General features: G+C 36.1%; 2 protein-coding genes across 3 annotated transcripts; one reads left to right on the top strand and one right to left on the bottom strand.

The window, feature by feature from the left end:
- Positions 1-553: 553 nt before the first annotated feature.
- On the top strand, positions 554-6,340 carry LOC137244989 (lymphotoxin beta receptor inhibitor). Of its 2 annotated transcripts, none has more exons than XM_067774916.1 (4): positions 554-859; positions 934-1,021; positions 3,284-3,422; positions 3,492-6,340. In XM_067774916.1, exons 1-4 carry the CDS (start codon positions 702-704, stop codon positions 3,593-3,595), a joined length of 489 nt encoding a protein of 162 aa, XP_067631017.1. In that variant the 5' UTR covers positions 554-701; the 3' UTR covers positions 3,596-6,340. The 2 variants fall into 2 exon arrangements, with proteins under 2 accessions (XP_067631017.1, XP_067631025.1); XM_067774924.1 differs by having other exon boundaries at positions 3,476-6,340.
- Positions 6,341-6,595: 255 nt separating this feature from the next.
- On the bottom strand, positions 6,596-19,122 carry LOC137244988 (uncharacterized). Its single transcript, XM_067774900.1, has 4 exons — positions 18,883-19,122; positions 9,209-9,341; positions 6,793-6,967; positions 6,596-6,713 (listed from the first exon to the last, which is right to left on the bottom strand). Exons 1-4 carry the CDS (start codon positions 19,120-19,122, stop codon positions 6,596-6,598), a joined length of 666 nt encoding a protein of 221 aa, XP_067631001.1.
- Between the last annotated feature and the right edge of the window lie 1,876 nt (positions 19,123-20,998).

The raw sequence follows: 20,998 nt of genomic DNA, 5'->3' as shown, positions 1-20,998 counted from the left end.
ATTTTTTTAAAAAATATCTTTTATTACAAAAGAAAAAATTATGAAGTGAAAAAGTTTTGTTTTCAAAAGTCAACACATTTAAATATTTCACAATATTTCTATGTCAACCACAATTCAATATTTCAAAATCGATAACAAGTTGTATCGATAACACTATACGGTAAAATCATTGTTTTTGTTCTGGTTATAATTGGCCCACAGGGTCCAATCCGAAAAACGAAGGAGTTACTTTTTTGCTTTCGGCTCAATCTCTTCAAAAAATTGGTCTAGTCCAGTAACCATTAAAAATTGATATTGACGGGCCTATTCTGATATTATATACCCAGTTGCAAGCTATAGCAGCTTTCTACTGAGCATCAGAGCAACATTTATTTTACTATTTTAACCGTGCAACATCTGTTCAATGCACTGTCACGCTTACCACCACCAAAGCTGACAGTTAGCAACTGTATGCAACTGTCAAAACCATTAGCTTGACATGCGCACTGGCCGCCTATTAGCACTTTCTCAATGTTTTATTGATTTTTGATATATGCAAACACGCCTTCAAAATTTTCACTTTCATATCTTGCAGGCAGTTGTAGGTATAGTGAAAATAAATGAAAAATTTCTTCCTCATCGAAAGTTAACTGCAATAAAAATTTAGTAAACTTTTTCTAATTCAACGAAAGTTAACGAAAACACTTGGAATATTTGCAATAATGTGTAGAATGTTAAATTTTGTAAATTTTATAATATGTGTTGCTACATTTAGTCAAACTATGGATCCCTGCTCGAGCATAAAGCGTGGACCACATCATCCTCGCAGTGAACAATCAAAAACACGTAAAGTTGATCAACATTTGACACATGAAGAGCAGTGAGTTTTTATAAATAATGCCTTATTTGCTGTTAAAAAAAAAAATCTGGTATTAAATTTGATTCAATTTTCAGTAACATCGATGAAGATTTGAAAGATATAGGCCTTGATTTAAATTTGAGTGGCATGACCGATGAAGAGAAAAATTTTTACTATTTTAAGGTGAGTATATTTTGTAGGGGGTATACCAATACTTTCAAAATCGGTATAGTGTTCTTTTCACAATAAACTAGTTCTGATTTGAAAACCAGCAAAGGATAAGTCGCATCAGAAAAATTTCCGCTAAATATTGGCACTCACTTCGTAGGCAGGTGCCTAGGTTTAATGGCTGGTGCCCGGGTCGCCTAAGTAGCAATTTAGAATTCGATTTTAAGCCATAGAGCTCGTCTAAATCTACAAAAAGCTACAACGGATTTTGTTGTAATAGACTAGAGTTGTTGTAGATTTCTTAGATCTCTGTTTTTTACAAAGGTTTTCTGAACGATCTCAGACCGATATTTCCTAAAACGAGGTTATCTTCACATTCATACTAAACGAAAAAAGTTTGTCCAGCGGTAATTGGCAAAATAGAAACCTTAAACGAATGAGAAACCTTAAGAAAGTGTACGAAAGATGGCGACCGATGAATTTGGTTTTTTTTTCGAAGAGGATCCGTTTGAAATATTATAAGCTTCAAAACCACGAAAAAGCGTTATATTAAAATATTATTGATTTGTTAGCGACGAGTTATGGGTTCATTATCGTTGCTAAATTGATGACTCGTTGTAAGGGCTATTATCAATAACAATCTGACGGATGATCGATATCTCGTTGAAGACAAAACGATAATTAATCTCTAACCCATCGCTAAAAATCGATAACTAACCGATAGGCCGTCTATAACAAACTTGTAACAAACCAATAACAAATCGACACAAACCACACAAAAAACGATATTCCATTGCTAATATTCCTTACCAATGAAAAACCGAAAACGCATCGATAACAAACCAAAAAAGCTGATTCATCGTCGATGAAAGGGTCGTTGTCGGTAATTTTTCTCTATAACAAACCCATAATAGTGCTTTTATCGATTACAAAACGAAAAAACTACGACCACCAGCCGATCACAAATCGAAAACTTATTGATATCGCTTGTTACCGATATCAATCCGACTAAGAGAATCCAACATGTGGAAATCAGCTGAACACGGGCACGAGACTATATAAAATCCACTATATCACGGCGTTTGTTGACTTTCAGGTGCAGAATGTAAGATATCCTTCGAGGAAGAAATGCGAAGACAGTGATGGGGGCGTTACAGTCCACACAAAAGGGCTCGAAATTGGAAATGGGACTGTACCCAAATGCTTTGGCATGTATATTCGTCGTATCGACTTGATGACTTTCGCAGTGTCTTCCAGGTGGAGGTCTGTGCTATAGAGGGAGCAGCCTTAATTTTCCACGACAGTATGGCCTGCGACAGCAAACGATCTGTGCAGACAGCCAGACCAGCTTGAAGGCAATAAAATCCAGCTTGAAAATGGTGGAATATCTTGCAAAGGTATGGAGCTTCGTTGGTTTCCATAAGACAATCCAGTATCTCCTTTTGATGGGTCTCTGGTCACAGTGATACTGTATGACATGACTTTTCAAGAAGGCCAGGAAAGGTTGCGAAATCGACGTAAGTGCGACGTTCAGCTCCGTACAACCGTCGCTGGGCTATTTCCTGATAAAAAAGAGCAACATGAAATGAGGGCAACGAACTTACTGTGGACCCAACGGAATCATGGGGAAATCTCAAGGAAATGAACTAGTTTCCTTCTGAGGCTAAACATGTCTGCAGTGAGATTATGTACGGGTGTCAACACAGGTCATTGCGCTACTGCACCAATGCTTCATTGATGCGCATACAAACAGGCGAGATGAGTCGTACGTACGTGTTGGGAAAATCTTTCGCTTTAGTTCATCAGAGAAACAAGTAGTTTGTTGAGGAACGCTAGGAAGTAATTATGTTGGATCCCCGAAAATTATGTTCCGCAGTAAACTCAAGATGATCCTGCAGATATCGATAATGATTCCGAAGTAGTACCTACGCCATTAGCCTACAACCTTTGGAGGAAAGCCACAAACTTGTGAAGTTGAAGTCTCTTCAGTTTCTAGAAACTGCCATGCAAATAACCCGAAAAAGTTCTAAAAGCTTGTGATATGCTCTTACACTGGCCGCCTTTACAACCGCAGTACAAAACGCAACGAAACGTTTCCGAAATTTACGATTGTACATACAATTCATGTACTGAGGTTTGCACCATGGATAGTATTAAACAGTAAAAATTAGTTGTTTTGTTTTGTTTCGATTCATGCATGTTTGTCATATTTAAGTTCAAGGCCACTCACTTAAACATCGAAAAATATTTCTCATCCTCTCTATTTCCCCCACACAGATACACGATAGCGACAATAACAATGCCTTAGATGGACTCGAAATGCTGCAAGCGGCCATACATCAGGATGAACATTTCAAGACGGTGGATCGCAATAATTTACAAAGCAATGCCAGCGAAGAATTGAATCATATCATTGGTAAATATAAAATAACAAAAACAATTAACAATGAATTTATAACATTAGAGCAGGTTTTACATATTCCAGAGGTTATTGATGAGTTTTTGCAAATCGCAGACGATAATAAGGATGGCTACCTGCACTATCCGGAATATGTGAAGGCGGTCACAGCTTCGTCAGAAGGACAATAGAGCTAAATAAAAATGGAGATGTGATTGCAGATAGATGAACATACTTATGTGCAATAATTAATTTTTATGTGTGCGTGTGTGTGCAGAACAAACATTTAGCTCAGCATATTGCATGAAGTTAACGCGCTAAAACTTTGGCAAAAAAAATTTGAAAATTTACAACAAAAATTTAGTAATCACTTGCCTATGAATATGAACATAGATACACCTGTGAGCACAAAAATAGCAAAAATATTTCAAACATTTTTTTTTTCTTCTTCATTTATTTAATTACGATAATTTTGAAAAAAAAAAAATTGAATCTATTGTACAACAACAACAACAAAATTTTATAAGAAATATTTGGGAAATATAGAAAATAGAAAACATTTTTAATATCTTCAGAAACTTTAAAGTATACAATTTGAGCTCACAATTATATGGTGTCTAAAATAGGATGAATATTAAGTCCTTCGAAATTTCCATTGAATGTTTTTCGCAATACAAAAAATATATTCACCTTAGTTTCTAAAAAATATTTTTTGATTGAGTACGAAACCGCATACTGAAAAATAATCTTAGTAAACATTTTGGAATTTTCAGTATCCAAACTACAACACTTTAATTTCCGAACAAGATGTTAATTTTTTTCTTGAATTTCCGAGTTTTTTTGAAAATTATTTTTTAAATTTTTCCTAAATGTTTTAAAAATTAATTGGCATCGTTTTAAATGATCGAAAAGATTTTTAAAATTTCTTAATTTTTTTTGGTTTTCTTTTTATTCAAAGCAAGGCCTCGAGCTCACAAAATCCTACATTTCTTTATACGTTTTTTTTAGCTATAGAAAAAGTTTCTAAAAACTTTTTAATTTTCGAGTTTTTGCATAGTTGTTTAAATCTTTTCTGAAAGTGGTTAACAAATTCGTCGCTATATATTTATTTTTTTTTTTATAGAAAACTATTTCAATTGTTGAGCTCAAGACTGGCTTAAATAAAACACTTATTTTGTTTTTACTTAATTTAATATCAATATTTCGACTTCAGTCTGAAGTCATCATCGGGAATCTTAAGTTGCACTTGCAAGACTCAGCAATAGTATATACTAACTGCCAAAAAAGAAAATAAATCATGGAAAACTATTTCTAAAAATTTTTGGATTTGAGAATTTTCCGAAAGTGTTTAAATAATTTTTTTAAGCTAAAACAGAGTTTCCGTTATGCAATTTATCAAACGTTAAATTTTCCAAAATGTTTCTTAAATTGGTTAAAATTTAAAGTTTTTTTAAAATTCCCCAAAAAATTTTCAAATATTTCTTGAATTAATCAGTTTACATTTTTATAGGTTTTTTTTTTCATTTCAGCATTTGAGTCGCAGATTGTTTAAAATTTTATCAATTTCCAATTTTTTTTTTTCAAAAACTTGTCGAAGGTTTCTAAACAATTTCTATTATTTTTAAATTATGTAAAAAGTTTTTTAAAAATTTCTGAAATTTTTGAATTTTGAACTAGTTCACAGAATTTTTGTCATGCAATTTGTTGAAGTTTTTTTTTTTAGAAATTTTTCCAATTTCCAAACATTTTTTAGAAAATTTATTAAAAGTTTTTTCGAAATCAATGAAAATATTTTCGAATTTTTTGATCTATGAATTAGTTCACAAAATTTTCGCTATGCAATTCAGCAGCGTTTTTCTAAAATTACCGAAAAAGATTTAAAAAATTTCTTGAGTTTTTAAAACTTTTTTTAAAATGTGTTTGAATATGTTCACTCAGTTTTCGTTACACAACTAGTTGTTTTTTTTTTAATTATTTTTAAAAATTTCGCCAATATTTATTTAATTTTTTTGAAAAGATTATGAAAAGTAGTACACATTTTTTTGTTATAGAACCTTAATTTTCGAATTTTTTAAAATTGGTTTTGAAATAATTAAATAACTTCCAATACACTATTCATTCAAGTCTTTTTCAACATTAAAGAAAATAATAAATAAATAAAGTAAATATATGTCAACCATTTTTGTTGTTATATCGGCCTACTGATTTGTAAGATCGCGAGTTTGAATCGAGCTCAAGGCCTAACAATAATTATTTTATCATTATTATTGTTATAATATATTTTTTCTTAATTGAAAAAATTTTAAATTAGAATAGAAGAAAGAAAAAAAATTTTTTTTTCTTAGACAACTGTCAAAGCTCGTTGTATAGATCCAATTCGGGAACTGCTAAATTCCTTCATCGGCAACGTTTAGGCGCCGCTGCTATAACCATTCAGCCATCACAGCGGTTTTTTGTTTGTCTTCATTATTCCTACTTCAATTCTGGTTCTTGCCAATTGATATTCACAACACTGCGAAATCTGTTGCAGAATGGATGTGAAAATTGGACTTGTTTCATGGCAATGATACCATAGTGTCATACTTATGGAATGTATTAACAATTTTTGTTGTTTCAATTAGCAAAACATATATCATAACAATAATAATGATAAAATAATTATTGTTAGGCCTTGAGCTCGATTCAGACTCGCGATCTTGTAAATATATGTCGGTAAATTATTTTTTTCCTACTTTTTTATGTTCCCAGGTGTATGTTTGATAACTTTTTTCATAAACATTTTTTAATCATACTTTTTATTTGACGCAATAAAAGCGTAAAAATACTTCTTATTTTGCCAATACAAATGAATAAATGTATGTAACACTATTTTTATTGTAAAATCAAAGCAAAGAAACTTGTTAAGACTGTAAATAGATAAATAACCACACGAGAAATTTTTTTTTTTAATAATGTTAGCATAAATTATAGTGAAATTAACAAAATAAATACACAAAATTTACCCATTTTCTAATTTACTATTTCGACCACATAAATATAATAAAATAATTGAAACTTACTTAAAAAATCAAAAAAATTTTGTTTTTGCTACATGATTTTCATGCCTATAGAATTTGTTACCAAGCAATAATGGACGTTATAAGAATTTATTAATAACAGCACAACCCTCATTGCAACTAAATTTTTTTTTATTATAAAAGATTATCGCATTTGTCACTTCTATTGCAAGCTCCGCCATTATATCCATCATAAGCCGCTTTTTCGAGTATGCCAATTAAGTCATCATAACGGGTGTTGTTGAAAGAGCTACTGTAAGTCGAAAAATATGCAAATTTTTGTAATTAAAAACTTGCAACAATAAAATGCACATTTCTCAATTATTACTCACCCTTCATACTGTTCGATGCCCTGCTTTAACGCCTTGGCAGCCTTGGCATATTCGTAGGCAATCTTCGGACTAGCACAAGCTGATGCATAAAGACAATCATCATGTCCAATGCCTTGTGCTGCTAAGAAACCAGTGATGAGATAGTCCTCACCTTCATTCACGGCTAAGGCGGAACCTGTAAAATAAATATTTTTGTATATGCCGATGGCCATAAACAAGTTGATATACTTTTGTGCTTCGCTACTTGAAATACTTAAAGCAAACGTTTATGTCATTATAATTATCTTAGGCCTAGTTTAAATTTAACTAGATTATCTTCATTTTTGTACTTAGCCCCTAATCGTTAATTATATAACTAGTTTTCCCATATAAATTTTTCCTTTCGATAATCGGTAATTATGGAAACAAATTTAGAGATGAACATTGTTTTCCATATAAAAAGTTCCACCTCTAGAGTGTAATCTCTAATCGGAAGCACAAAATAAAAGAGAAATGTGAAAATTCGACAGAAAATAGTCTAGCTCCGAGGGATGGAACATATGTAAACGCGTAGACTATCTATTGGCGGTTTATTATAGATTAAGGCATGTGTAAACGTGGTGTAAATATCAAGGGAGGTGAGAACAGTTTTTTTTTTATATAAATACGGAAATCCGAGCTATGAAATGTGTTGGTGTAAGAATTGAAACGATTTCTTGGACGCCTTATGAAATGCTTTCAACAGATCGTCCGGCACAGATTCCAACCAGCCTCTGGAGTCTTCTTCCTCCTGACATCTTCTTTGAAAACGCTTTTTCTTAGCATATAGGAATGTTTTGAATAAGTTCTTATTTTTTTATTACACAAGCTGTAACGCTGATACCCGCAAGAAAGTTGCAAAAATTTCGGGATACTAAATAAATGATATGAAATGAATGACAGGCTAAGCCATGGCGCAATAAACCAGACAGTCAATACTACAAAATGGAGTCGTATTTGAAAATACTCGCCCTAATAAATTTGAGTGTTGCTTCTTGACCTATCTACAGCATTGATTTTTTCAGTATTATTAATGTTTTTTTGAAATAATGTGCAGACTTCCTTTTATGGGAGGGCTCATTTCCTTTTCCTGAGAGGAAATGGAAAAGTTTTAGCCAACAGCACTGCATGGTTGAGTCTTCAGAGTATCCCATAGTTCACGGCTACGCAATATGGAAATATACTGTTGACGTCAATGAAATTTTTGCGATCTGGAACAATATGATTAGGTTGGGAGGTTTGTAATACGAAAACTCGTAATTAACGGTATACGGTGCCATGGCCACACATTTATCTATGTAAACCAAGCGTTGAGATAGGTTCATTGAGCCGAAAGAGGTGGCTGATAGCCGAACAGGTTTTACAGCAACAATGCTTCCACAAATCAGAGCTTATAGATTTATCTAACTTTGGCTGAGCAAAACTTTATTTTAAACATCTCTGTCTCATCTTAAAAACGTTTAGACAAACATGAAATACTCCCATCCGTATGATCAACTATCGACAAACATTGTTCCGACATTATCTAACTATCCAAATACTACTCCCCTGTCAAACCTTCGTCCGCTGTTATTATCTTTCCCGTCTGCATTGTCTAGCTCATTTTTCGGCTTATTCAATTTCCCTATCCCTTTTGATATCTCGTAAACCTTCCCGTCTTTCCACTATCACTCTTGATTTTATCCTTATTTTTAATCGTCCTGTTAATCTTCTTTTACTACTTTGTCTCAAACCATTACCCATATTCTTCCTTTACTTTTTCTTCCCCTTTCCTATGTTTCTTCTTCCCTTTTCTTTCATGTCCCCATTTCTAACATCGCGTTTGGCTTTTCTCCGCACAGTAAATTACTAAGGTAGTAAAAAAGTAGCAAAATAGTGCCAAAATTGGTTCCTTCCTACTAACTTTAAATTTTATGACCGGATTATGAGGGCCGTCAAATTTTTGTTGTTGCACTACTGACTTCATCTGTCTGGTTTTATTGCGTGTTTGGCTAAGCAAAAGAATAGTTAAAATTGTTTCCTGAGTTGCCAGAAACGCAAATGTATTATCAAGTGAAATTACGTAAGGGTACAATACGAATGGAAATTAACGAATAATTATATAGTACATACTGTTAAGTAAGGGCGCTAAATATTTTTAGTTATATTATGTTCAGCTTTTCATACACAGCTTGTTTTGATACAAGAAACCCCCTTTATTCGCTTTTACCAAATTTTGTAGTAAAATATCTCTCAAAAAGGGCAATTTCCCACAATTTTGGCCAGTTAAGCGAGTTATAGGCCTAGAAATATCTTTTTAACTAAACTATTAAAACTTCTTCTGTTTATAAATAACGAAAATGCAATGAAAATTTTGAAACGGACTTTCGAAACTTTTTTTATGACCCTTTTTTCTTACCATCCGAACTCCTTCCATATCCATAGCCGTGCCCGTATCCAGTCCAATGTCCAGCGCCCAGTAAAGCAGCCGCAAATATTAACACTTTTAGTAAAACTATTATAATTAGATTGTTAATATTTAAACTGAGTACCTAAAAGAAAATCAGCAAAATAAAAATGGTAATTATCACTATATGTATTTAAATAGTAAAGATATGCAAAAAAGCAGTTTAAAATTTAAAGAAACCCTATGTTTGCAAGACTTATCATTTATTTTCATCTAGTTAATTTATCTATTCGCATTGTTCACAATGAGTAATGTTTTAAGGGTTTACGTTACTTGAGTAACACTTATTAGACCTTGATATAATTTTCGAAAAACGCCACGCTAAGTGGGCTAAAGTTTAATGAACGCCCAATTAGTGTACATTAAGCTGGGTTGATTTGCATGGACGAAAGTTAATCCATATCGTTCCATCGATTTTTGGATAAGTTTTGGGCTCAGGAAAAAAAGTTCCACTAAGCATACCCAAAAAAATAATTTTCGGGCCTGCAAAATTTGAGTTTTCTGACTTTTTTTCTTTGATTTTTAAGGTTTTCTTCATGACCTACTTAAAAAATTTTCATTTGATTTTAAAGTTTTCATGTATACCCTGTCCGACTCAAAATTGTCCGCTAAAAACTTTGCCGATAGCAGTTTTTTGAAAAAAAAAATATATATATATATTTTTTGGGTTTTGAGGAGTGTTTTGGTAAAAAAATTTATTTTTCGCCATTTTTTGTAAGGGTTTCTTCAGAAACGTGCAAAAGTGTTGCCGATGAAAACGATTTGTCTCATAGTTCTTATCCCACTTAAAATTATGCGATAAAAACGTTGGTATTAACAGTTTAAAAAAAAAAAATTTTTTTGGTTTTTGGGACTTGTTTTGGTCGAAATCGATTTTTTTCATTTTCAAGGCTCCAAATCATTTTTTATGCATATTGTCACGAATATTAGAATCACTAAGTGATACATCACATCGCTAGGGTGATTCTAAGCAGTATGTGCGTAAATAAATAAACCATTATGTACACATTACGACAAGCAACATTTACATACACGCAGCGGGGAAATACAAATAAACACATTAATCGTCGTTTACCCACATGCATACAAGGCAGCGAAGAGATAACTTACACACAGATGTACATAGTTAGTCAGCAGTCAAAGTATTACTCACATATGTACACGCATATGCCTATGCGAGAGTCTATAAACTACAAATAGGTATACATATATGTAGCTCAATTACTAGGGTAAACAAGTAGAACATTCTACAAGGAGAAACATCTGAAATGTCCCAACGATGCAGCAAAGAGTATAAAAGTGGCAAAAGCGGAGTAGGCTGACTGGAGTTTGATTTAAGCACGATAACAGTATGAAGTATAAGTGTTATTCAAAGTAGTCTAATAAAGACCGTTTTGCATTATTAAATATTTGATTTATTTATTCGACAATTTAGCGATACGAACGTAAGAAGCAAGTTGAAATTAAGCGGAGTTACAGTAAATTCGTTATAATTGGTGTCAGAAGAGGAATTGATGAATAAATTCCGAAGGTTGCGAATACATCTTGGACATGGCAAAGTTAAGTGAATTAAGGATCCATCAACTGAAAAAGGAGTTGGAGAACCGTGGATTGAATACAACCGGCAATAAGGTCGAACCTCAAGCACGGCTACGAGGGGTAATGGAGTCGGAGGGAATTAATGTGGACGATGATGTCTTTCATCCTAATGGCGACGAGACAACAACAAAAATTGAGGAGAAAACCGAAACATCGCAGACAGTTACGAGCACAGACTTGAACATGATTTTGGCGGCAATATCTGCTCAAACATCGACAGTGTCATCTCAACTGGCAAAACAGAAGACATATATGGCATCTCAAATGGAATCACAAGAAACGCGTATTTCAGAAATGTCGACACAGATTACATCGAAGATTGAAGCACAAGAAACACGTATAACAGAAATTTCATCACAAATATCCACAAATATGGCATCTCAACTGGAAGAACAGAAGACATATATGATATCTCAGTTGGCTCAGCAGTTGAAAGCGCAAGAGGATCGCATATCATCGCAGTTGGAGGGTTTTAGTGAACGACAAGATAAAATGGAGGCTGAGATGAATGCTTTGAAAGATCGGATTCAGGAGTTACAATTGAACCGTCCAATCACTTCAGCGTCTACTCTTAAGGTAAAATCACCAATGTTTGATGGTTCTGTTCCTTTCCAGGTATTTAAGCTTCAATTTGAGAAGACGTCAGCAGCGAACGACTGGAATGCCGAATATAAAGTTGCAGCATTGTTCGTGGATTTAAAAGGACCAGCTGCTGAGATCCTACAGACCATCCCAGAGTACGAACGTGACAGTTACGAAGCACTGATGGCTGCTGTAGAACGAAGATGCGGAAGCGAACACAGGAAACAGGTCTACCAAATAGAATTGCAAAACCGCTACCAAAAAGCTAACGAGACTTTGCAGGAGTTTGCTTCGGGCATTGAAAGATTGGCTCATCTTGCAAATGCTGATGCACCCGTGGAATACAGGGAAAGACTGAAGTTTCAGAGCTTTATAAATGGCATACGGGACGTCGAAACGAAGCGAGCCACATACGCGAACCCAAAGCAAACGGTATCCCATGCATTGACTCAGGAAACGGCGTCACTATTGAGTAAACCAGCATACAAAGCTCATCGTGTGGAAGTAGAAAGGCCAGAGTGGGTAGATACAATTTTGGAAGCTCTGAAGGGATCACAACAGAAAAATGCCGGAGTTATGAAATGTTTCAAGTGCGGTAACCCAGGTCACATTGCACGTCATTACAGTAGCAATTACAATAGTTGCAAGAATGTGGGTGGCCGTAAACGCAGAGCTGAAGGAGATGAGCAAATCTCCAAGTCCACTCAATCGTTAAACTAAAGCGAGTCAGCAGCAAGGGGCGACAGCTGGCTCCCCCAATTGAATGCCCCATAATCTCTATCTCGCACATCGGAAGAAGGTCAAACAATCTTACTGTATGAGTACATGTGGATGGAAAGGAACGTTTACTGACTGTGCAACTCATTCCATTATTCGAGCGGATTTAGTCAACAAGAAGATAAGACCGATGCATGGAGCAAGATTGCGTACAGCCACTGGAGAAGACACCACGATCCTAGGAGAAGTAGTATGTGAAGTCGCAATTGGGAACGTCACGGTAATATACAATTTTATAGTGGCGGAGATTGTTGATGAAATCATAATCGGAGTGGACTTCTTAATCGACCAAGGCATCAAGATTGATATGCAAAGCAAGATGATGCGATATAAGAACATGGATGTGCCACTTAATTTCGGCTACGAGAGAGGCTACAGCAGTAAACGAGTGATGGTGGAAGAGAATCAGCAAATACCACCAAAATCAGAAGCAGTCATCTGGGCAAAGGTTGATGTAGATTGTGGGACAAACAAATTGTTGGTTGTCGAAGCAGCAAACGAATCAACACCGAATGTTCTTGTAGGAAAAACCCTGGCTATGACAAAACAAGATGGACGTATTCCGATAAGAGTACTCAATGAGTTCAATTCACCAATCAAACTTACCAAAGGAGCTATATTGGGAAGATGTTAAGAGGCTGATGTAATTATTAACTGTGAGCAGCTCCAGGAGCACGTTCCAACCAGCAACAACGATCTTTCAAATGACATCATGGCATGGACGGAAGGGTTAGAGGAAGATTATCAGAGTAAAGCAAAACCACTGCTCCTAACTTACTACGCGAATATATTTGACCAGGATGGCTCCAAACCAGGCCGCACCAAAGTTGTGAAACATCAAATTGCCACTGGAGATGCGAGGCCGATCCGCCAAGCTCCTCGTAGTGTTCCACTTGCGAAGCGGGAAGTTATAAGTCAAATCGTGCAAGAAATGAGCGACAGCGGCGTCATCTCTCCATCAGCTAGTCCATGGAGCTCACCCGTGGTACTTGTGAAGAAGAATGATGGAAAAATGAGGTTCTGCGTGGACTACCGCAAGTTGAACGACGTTACGAAAAAGGATAGCTACCCATTGCCAAGAATTGACGATACTCTGGACTCCCTATCTGGTACGAAATGGTTTTCCACACTGGACTTGAAATGCGGCTACTGGCAAGTGGATGTGAAGGAGGAAGACAAAGAGAAAATAGCCTTCAGTGTTGGTGATGGTCTTTGGCAATTTACAGTGATGCCTTTTGGACTTTGTAATGCACCAGCTACTTTCAAAAGACTCATGGATCAGGTATTGAAAGGACTACATTGGAAAACATGCTTGGTGTACCTGGACGACATCATCGTATTGGGAAAGAACTTTGATGAACATCTTAAAAACTTAGAGGAAGTTTTCCAGAAAATAGCTGGCGCTGGTCTGAAACTAAGTCCCAAAAAGTGTTCGTTGTTTAAAAAGGAAGTAAATTATTTGGGTCACAAGGTAACGACAGAGGCCATCTGTACAGTGAATGAAAAAATAGAAGCTGTAAAAGATTGGCCAAGACCACAGAACTTGCATGAATTAAGAAGTTTCCTTGGACTGTGCACATATTACCGCCGATTTGTACCAAACTTTTTCAGCGTAGCCCACAGCCTTCACCAGCTTACAAGAAAAAATAAAGCTTTTCAGTGGAAAAAGGAGCAAGAAGTGGCTTTTCAAACATTGAAAGAGCGGTTGTGCACTGCCCCAATGTTGGCATATCCGATTCCAGGATCAACGTTTATTCTAGATACCGATGCGAGTGGATATGCTATAGGAGGCGTTTTATCACAACTGGTCGATGGACAGGAGAAGGTAGTTGCATATTACAGCCGATCAATTGGAAAACCAAAGAGGAACTATTGCGTTATACGGAGAGAGCTATTAGCATTGGAGTGCATTAAACATTTTCATAAATACCTCTACGGACAGCGATTCCGCGCCAGGACAGATCACGCAGCGTTGAAATGGCTCCTGCAGTTCCGTAACCCAGAAGGTCAATTGGCACGGTGGATCGAGCGACTACAAAGCTATGACTTTTCCATTGAGCATCGAAAATGTAGTACCCATGGAAATGCTGATGCAATGTCACGAAGACCATGTAGTTTGGAATGTAAACACTGTTCAAAAGCTGAGGCTAAGGAAGACATTATAGATGTTCGGCTTATGACTATGACGTGTTCGGATGACTGGGACATGGAACAGCTAAGGAAGTGCCAGCTAGAAGATTCAGATCTGACCCATGTTATGCACGGGCTCGAACGAAATGAGAGACCGAATAAAGAGGAGATGTCAGCAGAAAGTCCTATTGTAAAGTCATATTGGGCTCAGTGGAATAGTTTACAATTGACATCCGGTTGCCTGTATCGAATATGGGAGAATGAGGACGGCCAGTGCAAGAAGAAACTGATAGTTGTTCCCAGGAGAAGGATTCCTGACGTTCTCAACGAGCTACATAATGGTCCAAGTGGAGGTCATCTGGGAATTACGAAAACGCTCGAGAAGATTAAACAGAGATTCTATTGGGTTGGTTGCCGTCAGTCGGTCACTGAGTGGATTGCCAACTGCGAGGTTTGCAGCAGAGCCAAAGGGCCCAGAACACGAAGTCATGGCCAGATGAAGCAATATAACTCAGGTGCACCGTTTGAAAGGATTGCTTTAGATGTCGCGGGTGCATTTCCTACTAGCAACAGCGGAAACAAATACGTATTGGTGGTTATGGATTATTTTAGCAATTGGCCAGAGGTATACCCAATCCCAAATCAAGAAGCGGAAACAATTGCAGTCTTGGTTGTAAATAATTGGGTTGCATGGTATGGTGTACCAATGGAATTACATTCTGACCAAGGCAGGAATTTTGAATCAGCTGTGTTCCAAGAAATGTGTAAAATACTGGGCATTCGAAAAACACGGACAACTGCATTGCACCTCAGTCCGATGGTATGGTGGAACGGTCCAATAGAACCTTGGGAGAGCACTTAAGGAAAGTAGTCGACAAGTACCATAAAGAGTGGGATACGCACATACAATTATTTTTGATGGCTTACCGATCGGCAGTGCATGAGACAACGGACCAAACCCCCGCAAAAGTAATTTTTGGCAATGACCTTCGACTGCCAGCCGATTTGGAGTTTGGGATTAATGCCGATGCGGAGAGAAATGCCAAGAAGATGAGAGAAATACACGATCTTGTAAGACAACGAACAAAGATTATGAGTGACAAGATGAAAGCCAGATACGATAAAGCAATTAATTCGGAAGGTTTTCAGGAAGGCGATTTGGTGCTGTTATATAACCCACAACGGAAGAAAGGTTTGTTCCCGAAATTGCAGTGTAATTGGGAAGGCGCATACAAAATTTTAAAGCGAATCAACGATGTAGTTTACCGCATACAAACCATCAGCAAACCACGAACCAAAATGAAAGTGGTTCATTTGGAGAGGCTAGCAGCGTTTAGATCAGGAGATTTGTCTGATCGGGACGATCCGACTTAGGTGGAGGGCAGTGTCACGAATATTAGAATCACTAAGTGATACTCACATCACATCGCTAGGGTGATTCTAAGCAGTATGTGTGTAAATGAATAAACCATTATGTACACATTACGACAAGCAACATTTACATATACGCAGCGGGGAAATACAAATAAACACATTAATCGTCGTTTACCCACATGCATACAAGGCAGCGAAGAGATAACTCACACACAGATGTACATAGTTAGTCAGCAGTCAAAGTATTACTCACATATGTACACGCATATGCCTATGCGAGAGTCTATAAACTACAAATAGGTATACATATATGTAGCTCAATTACTAGGGTAAACAAGTAGAACATTCTACAAGGAGAAACATCTGGAATATCCCAACGATGCAGCAAAGAGTATAAAAGCGGCAAAAGCGGAGTAGGCTGACTGGAGTTTAATTTAAACACGATAACAGTATGAAGTATAAGTGTTATTCAAAGTAGTCTAATAAAGACCGTTTTGCATTATTAAATATTTGATTTATTTATTCGACAATTTAGCGATACGAACGTAAGAAGCAAGTTGAAAATAAGCGGAGTTACAGTAAATTCGTTACAATATGTTTCCGTTAGACCCACAAATAAGTATACCAAAATGATCAGGGGACGAGCTGAGTTTATTTAGCCATGTCCGTCTGTCCGTCCGTTTGTTTGAACGCAAACTAGTCCCTCAATTTTTCAGATATCTTGATGAAATTTGGTAAGCAGGCATATTTTGATGGGGGATTTGATATTTGTCAGAATCGACCGGATCGGACCACTATAGCATGTACCTCCCATACAACCGATTGTTCAATAAGAAGGTTTTCGCCATTTCTGCCTCATTTCAAGCAGATATGGGGCAGAAATGGCGAAAACCTTCTTATTGCACAATCGGTTGTATGGGAGGTACATGCTATAGTGGTCCGATCCGGTCGATTCCGACAAATGTCAAATCCCCCATCAAAATATGCCTGCTTACCAAATTTCATTAATATATCTCAAAAATTGAGGGACTAGTTTGCGTTCAAACAAACGGAGAGACGGACAGACGGACATGGCTAAATAAACTCAGCTCGTCCTCTGATCATTTTGGTATACTTATTGGTGGGTCTAACCGAAACATATACATAAAAAATGATTTGGAGCCTTGAAAATGAAAAAAATCGATTTCGACCAAAACAAGTCCCCACAACAAAAAAAAAAACTGTTAATGCCAACGTTTTTATCGCATAATTTTAAGTTGGATAGGAACTATGAGACAAATTCGTTTTCATCGGCAACAATGTTGCACGTTTCTGAAGAAACCCTTAAAAAGAAAATGGCGAAAAATTTATTTGCTCACCAAAACACTCCTCAAAACCCAAAAAAATATTTTTTCTTTTCAAAAAACTGTTATCGCCAAGGTTTTTAGCGGACAATTTTGACGGTGTATACCCTACATGAAAATTTTAAAATCAAAAGAGTAAGTAGGTAATGAAAGAAACCTTAAAAATCAAAGAAAAAAAAGTCAAAAAACTAAAATTTTGCAGGCTCGAAAATTTTTTTTTGGGTATGCTTAGTGGAACTTTTTTTCCCTGAGCCCAAAACCTATCGAAAAATCGATGGCGCGATATAGGTTAAAAAATCGACCCAGCTTAGTGTACATACTTACCTACATATGTTACAAATATTGTCATATTTAATTATGTTGTTGTTAAATAACTTAATAACAAAAGTGTTGGCGTTTTGTCATTGAAGTTGTAGCAACCCTCGACCTACTTTTTTATTATATTTAAACTGTGTAATTGATGGGAGTAAACTTACATAACTCTTTGCTAGCTCTACAATAAAATCACTAGAATTTACATTTTCAAGGGTACACAAATGCTCTCTATAGGCGGCTTCTAGATAAATATTTAGTAGAAATAAAAAACCGCTGAGTTTAAATTCTGCTTCTATCCAGAAAGTGAAACAAACAATGTGGCTACAAGAAAATTGATGAAACCGTTTTGCGTTCAGTACGAAGTTGATCATCATAAAATTCTTTACAAAACCAACCTGAAGTATTTTTCCGTGAACTCAACCATTTTTTAGTTACAGCGCTGAAAATGGGAGTAGTCGCGGAAACTTTGTATTGATCAAGATTATATTATTGAAGTGAATTTTTTCCAATTTCGTATTTGGACTAACATTTACGTTCTCAGCGCTGCAACTCTGAAATAGTGAACCCACGAAAAAATACTGGAGGCTGAACTTGTGAATAATTTGCAAAAATATCTGTATTTCTGACCTCTAACTTCAAATATCTCACAACGCTCGGATGTAATTTATTGTGACTTTTAATGCCATTAGTTTTATGAAATTTCTTTTCAATTTCATCGTTTCACAAAACAATAACGTGACCTCGAACACACATATAGCCCGTGTCTTATGTTAGGAAAGCTTTAAAGGATTTTAATCGCTCCTTGCCAAACAATCTACTACTGTTGTGCGCTCCTTTGACTAGAAGCCATACGTTAGTGCTATAAAATAGAGTTGGCGGTCGCCGTGGTGTGACAGTAGCGTGCTCCGCTTACCACACCCGAGATCCTGTGTTCACGCACTCCCGAGTTTATTTGTACATGAAAAGTTCTTAGTGAAAACTCTTCCGCCAATTTGTAGCAAATATTAAAAGGAAGACGACGCAAATTGGAAGAGATGCTTGGCCTAAAATCTCTTCGCAAGCTATCGTGCCTTACATTACTTTATTTATAAAACAGAAGAATTGAAAATTTTCCAAATATTTGAAGAGCTTTGTGTGTACATATTTTGGAATGTTGAATCATCAGAATAACTTTCCAAATTCCACCACAAATTAAATTTTAACAGTTTCCACTTTTACGATCAAGAAATGCTTAACAAATGAAAATTTAAATTGAAGAAAATTTTTTGAAGACTCAGTTTTAAAATTTAAGCCAGCATTCCTTTTTGTCATATTTATAATTATATCACGTAATCAACACTAGCTTGGAACGCAAGTTTAATTTTGGTACATGCTCAAGCCAGGAAGGCATTCGGAGAGTTTCTGGACTACTATAGAGGGGCACTTCTTTTTGAATCCCTGTTCTGAACTGTCTCGTTTGTTCCTAAGTTCAAATGTTCACATTCTCACTAATCACTTTACACATACTTGACTATTTCCCACTGACCGATTGATCAACTCCTTAGCCATTTTTGAGACAACATGTCCTGCGGGGCTTGCCATAACATCCTGTGCGGTTTGCAGCCAACTTGTTGGTCGTTCTTTTGGTTCTTGTACAAGTTGATTCGTACTATTACGATACTTTTCATGATCGATTATTGCACCAAAAATTTGTGGCAGCGCAACAAATGCAAAAATCACAAGAATTTGCCAGTTATGTAATGTCATTGCAACAATCGAAGAGGAGTCACTAAGATAACAATGAGTGAAAATAATCTAATTGAAACACCGACTAACGTGAGCGCTTTGTATAGCAACGAAATATGACTAAATTTTGACGACACTGCATGTCTGGTTTTATGTCTTTTCAAGACCAACCAAAATCAAAGAAGCGCGAAATAATTTAAAAATTTCCGCATTTACTAGGTACATATGTACATATATGGGAGTCACATTTAGTGACGTTGTTGTTGGACAAGTGCAGCACGCAAATATAAATGTGTCGTTTAATGTGTAGGAGGCGTAGGTACATACATACATACATTGCTACACACGTGGAAATGTAAACGTTGGTAAGTGTAGCTGCGCATGCGCACCAAAAATGAGTGCTGATTTTGCAAGCATCGTTGCGTATGAAAGCGAATTTTCCTAACAAATTATGTGCTACAAATTAAATACGTAATAAATACACAAATAAAAGAAGAAGGATGGAAAGCAATGAAAATGTATTAAGCATATAAATATGAATGAAATAACGTTTTGAATGTAATGACGGTTTTAGTCTAGCGCATGCGTTAATAGCTAAATTATTAAATGCATCAAAAACTTACCTAAATCATTTGGAGTCACAATTTTGGAATGTATACGTAAATATACTCAAAACTGCAAAAGTTGAAATGTCATTAGCCTGTGATTTGTTTGCTGCGTCATGTTTACATATGGGGTGCCACATTATGCCACCTTATTGCGATTCGAATAAAGTAAACACGATTTTTTGGTTATCAACACATCCTTATTATCACATTTATATTTCTTTGGGTATTTACTCACATAAGTACTTACACAACCTTGCAAAGCCAAGTCAGTCAAGCGAGCATCACAGTGAGCACTGTTTTTGCACACTAAATATTTTACATACATTTTATTGCCTTGGTATATTATTACTCTATAAGGGGTTTGATTTCAATTTGTTTAATGATGATTCTTTCTTACTAAATAGTTTTAACATGATCTTTGCTTAATCCTATTATTGAGTTTTGATAATAATGTGGCGAATGTTAACATCACTATGCTGTTAGTAAATAGTCACAAGAACAAAAAAGCAAGCAGCCACACTTATGTACAGAGCAACAAAGTATATCCCACACGCATAATCAGCAACTCGAAGCGAAAAGATTATTTCACATACACATACGTAGTCATCAGCCAAGAGCAGAAGTTGTTACTCGCACATACCTACGCATATAGCTAAATAACCAAGTATGAGATACAACTGTTCCAGAAGGCATGTAGTGAAAAGTATAGACCTTAGGAGAAATATGCGAACGAGGTAACAGAGAGTATAAAATCAACGCAAGCTGAGGAATAAGGAATCAGTTTGATTTAAGCACGATATTAGTGAAGTATAATTGTGAAGTAGTCTAGATAATGACCATTTTGCAATACTGAATATTGCAGATATTTATTCGACAGTTCAGCGATTCGAACGTTAGCATGTGCATAATTATCAGAAGTTCCTTAAATTCGTTACAATATTCAGTAGCACGGCATTTTAACCACGCAACTTGTAGTTGATAAGAAAACTGTTAATATATGACGTCAAAATAAAAGACTGCTGATGTCAGTTTACTTTAAAAGTTAGTATCTTGTCTTGCGCCTTTTCCTATTACCCCTAAGGATTCCGGCCGGATGCACCGCCATGTTGGCCACTCTGTTAAAACTATATCAAAGCATAATCAAACTCCATATTGAACATCCTGTCAGTTAGTTTGCCGCAGGGGCGTAGCGACGGGGGGGGGGGGGGTTTGGTGATCGTCCCGATCAGACAAATCTCTCGATCTAACCGCTGCTAGCCTCTCCAAATGAACCACCCTTCTATTTCGTG

Source organism: Eurosta solidaginis, chromosome 1, assembly GCF_040869045.1.
Source record: "Eurosta solidaginis isolate ZX-2024a chromosome 1, ASM4086904v1, whole genome shotgun sequence".
NCBI lineage: Eukaryota > Metazoa > Arthropoda > Insecta > Diptera > Tephritidae > Eurosta > Eurosta solidaginis.
The sequence above is the reverse complement of the archived record's forward strand: the minus strand, read 5'-3'. Positions and strand labels throughout refer to the sequence as shown.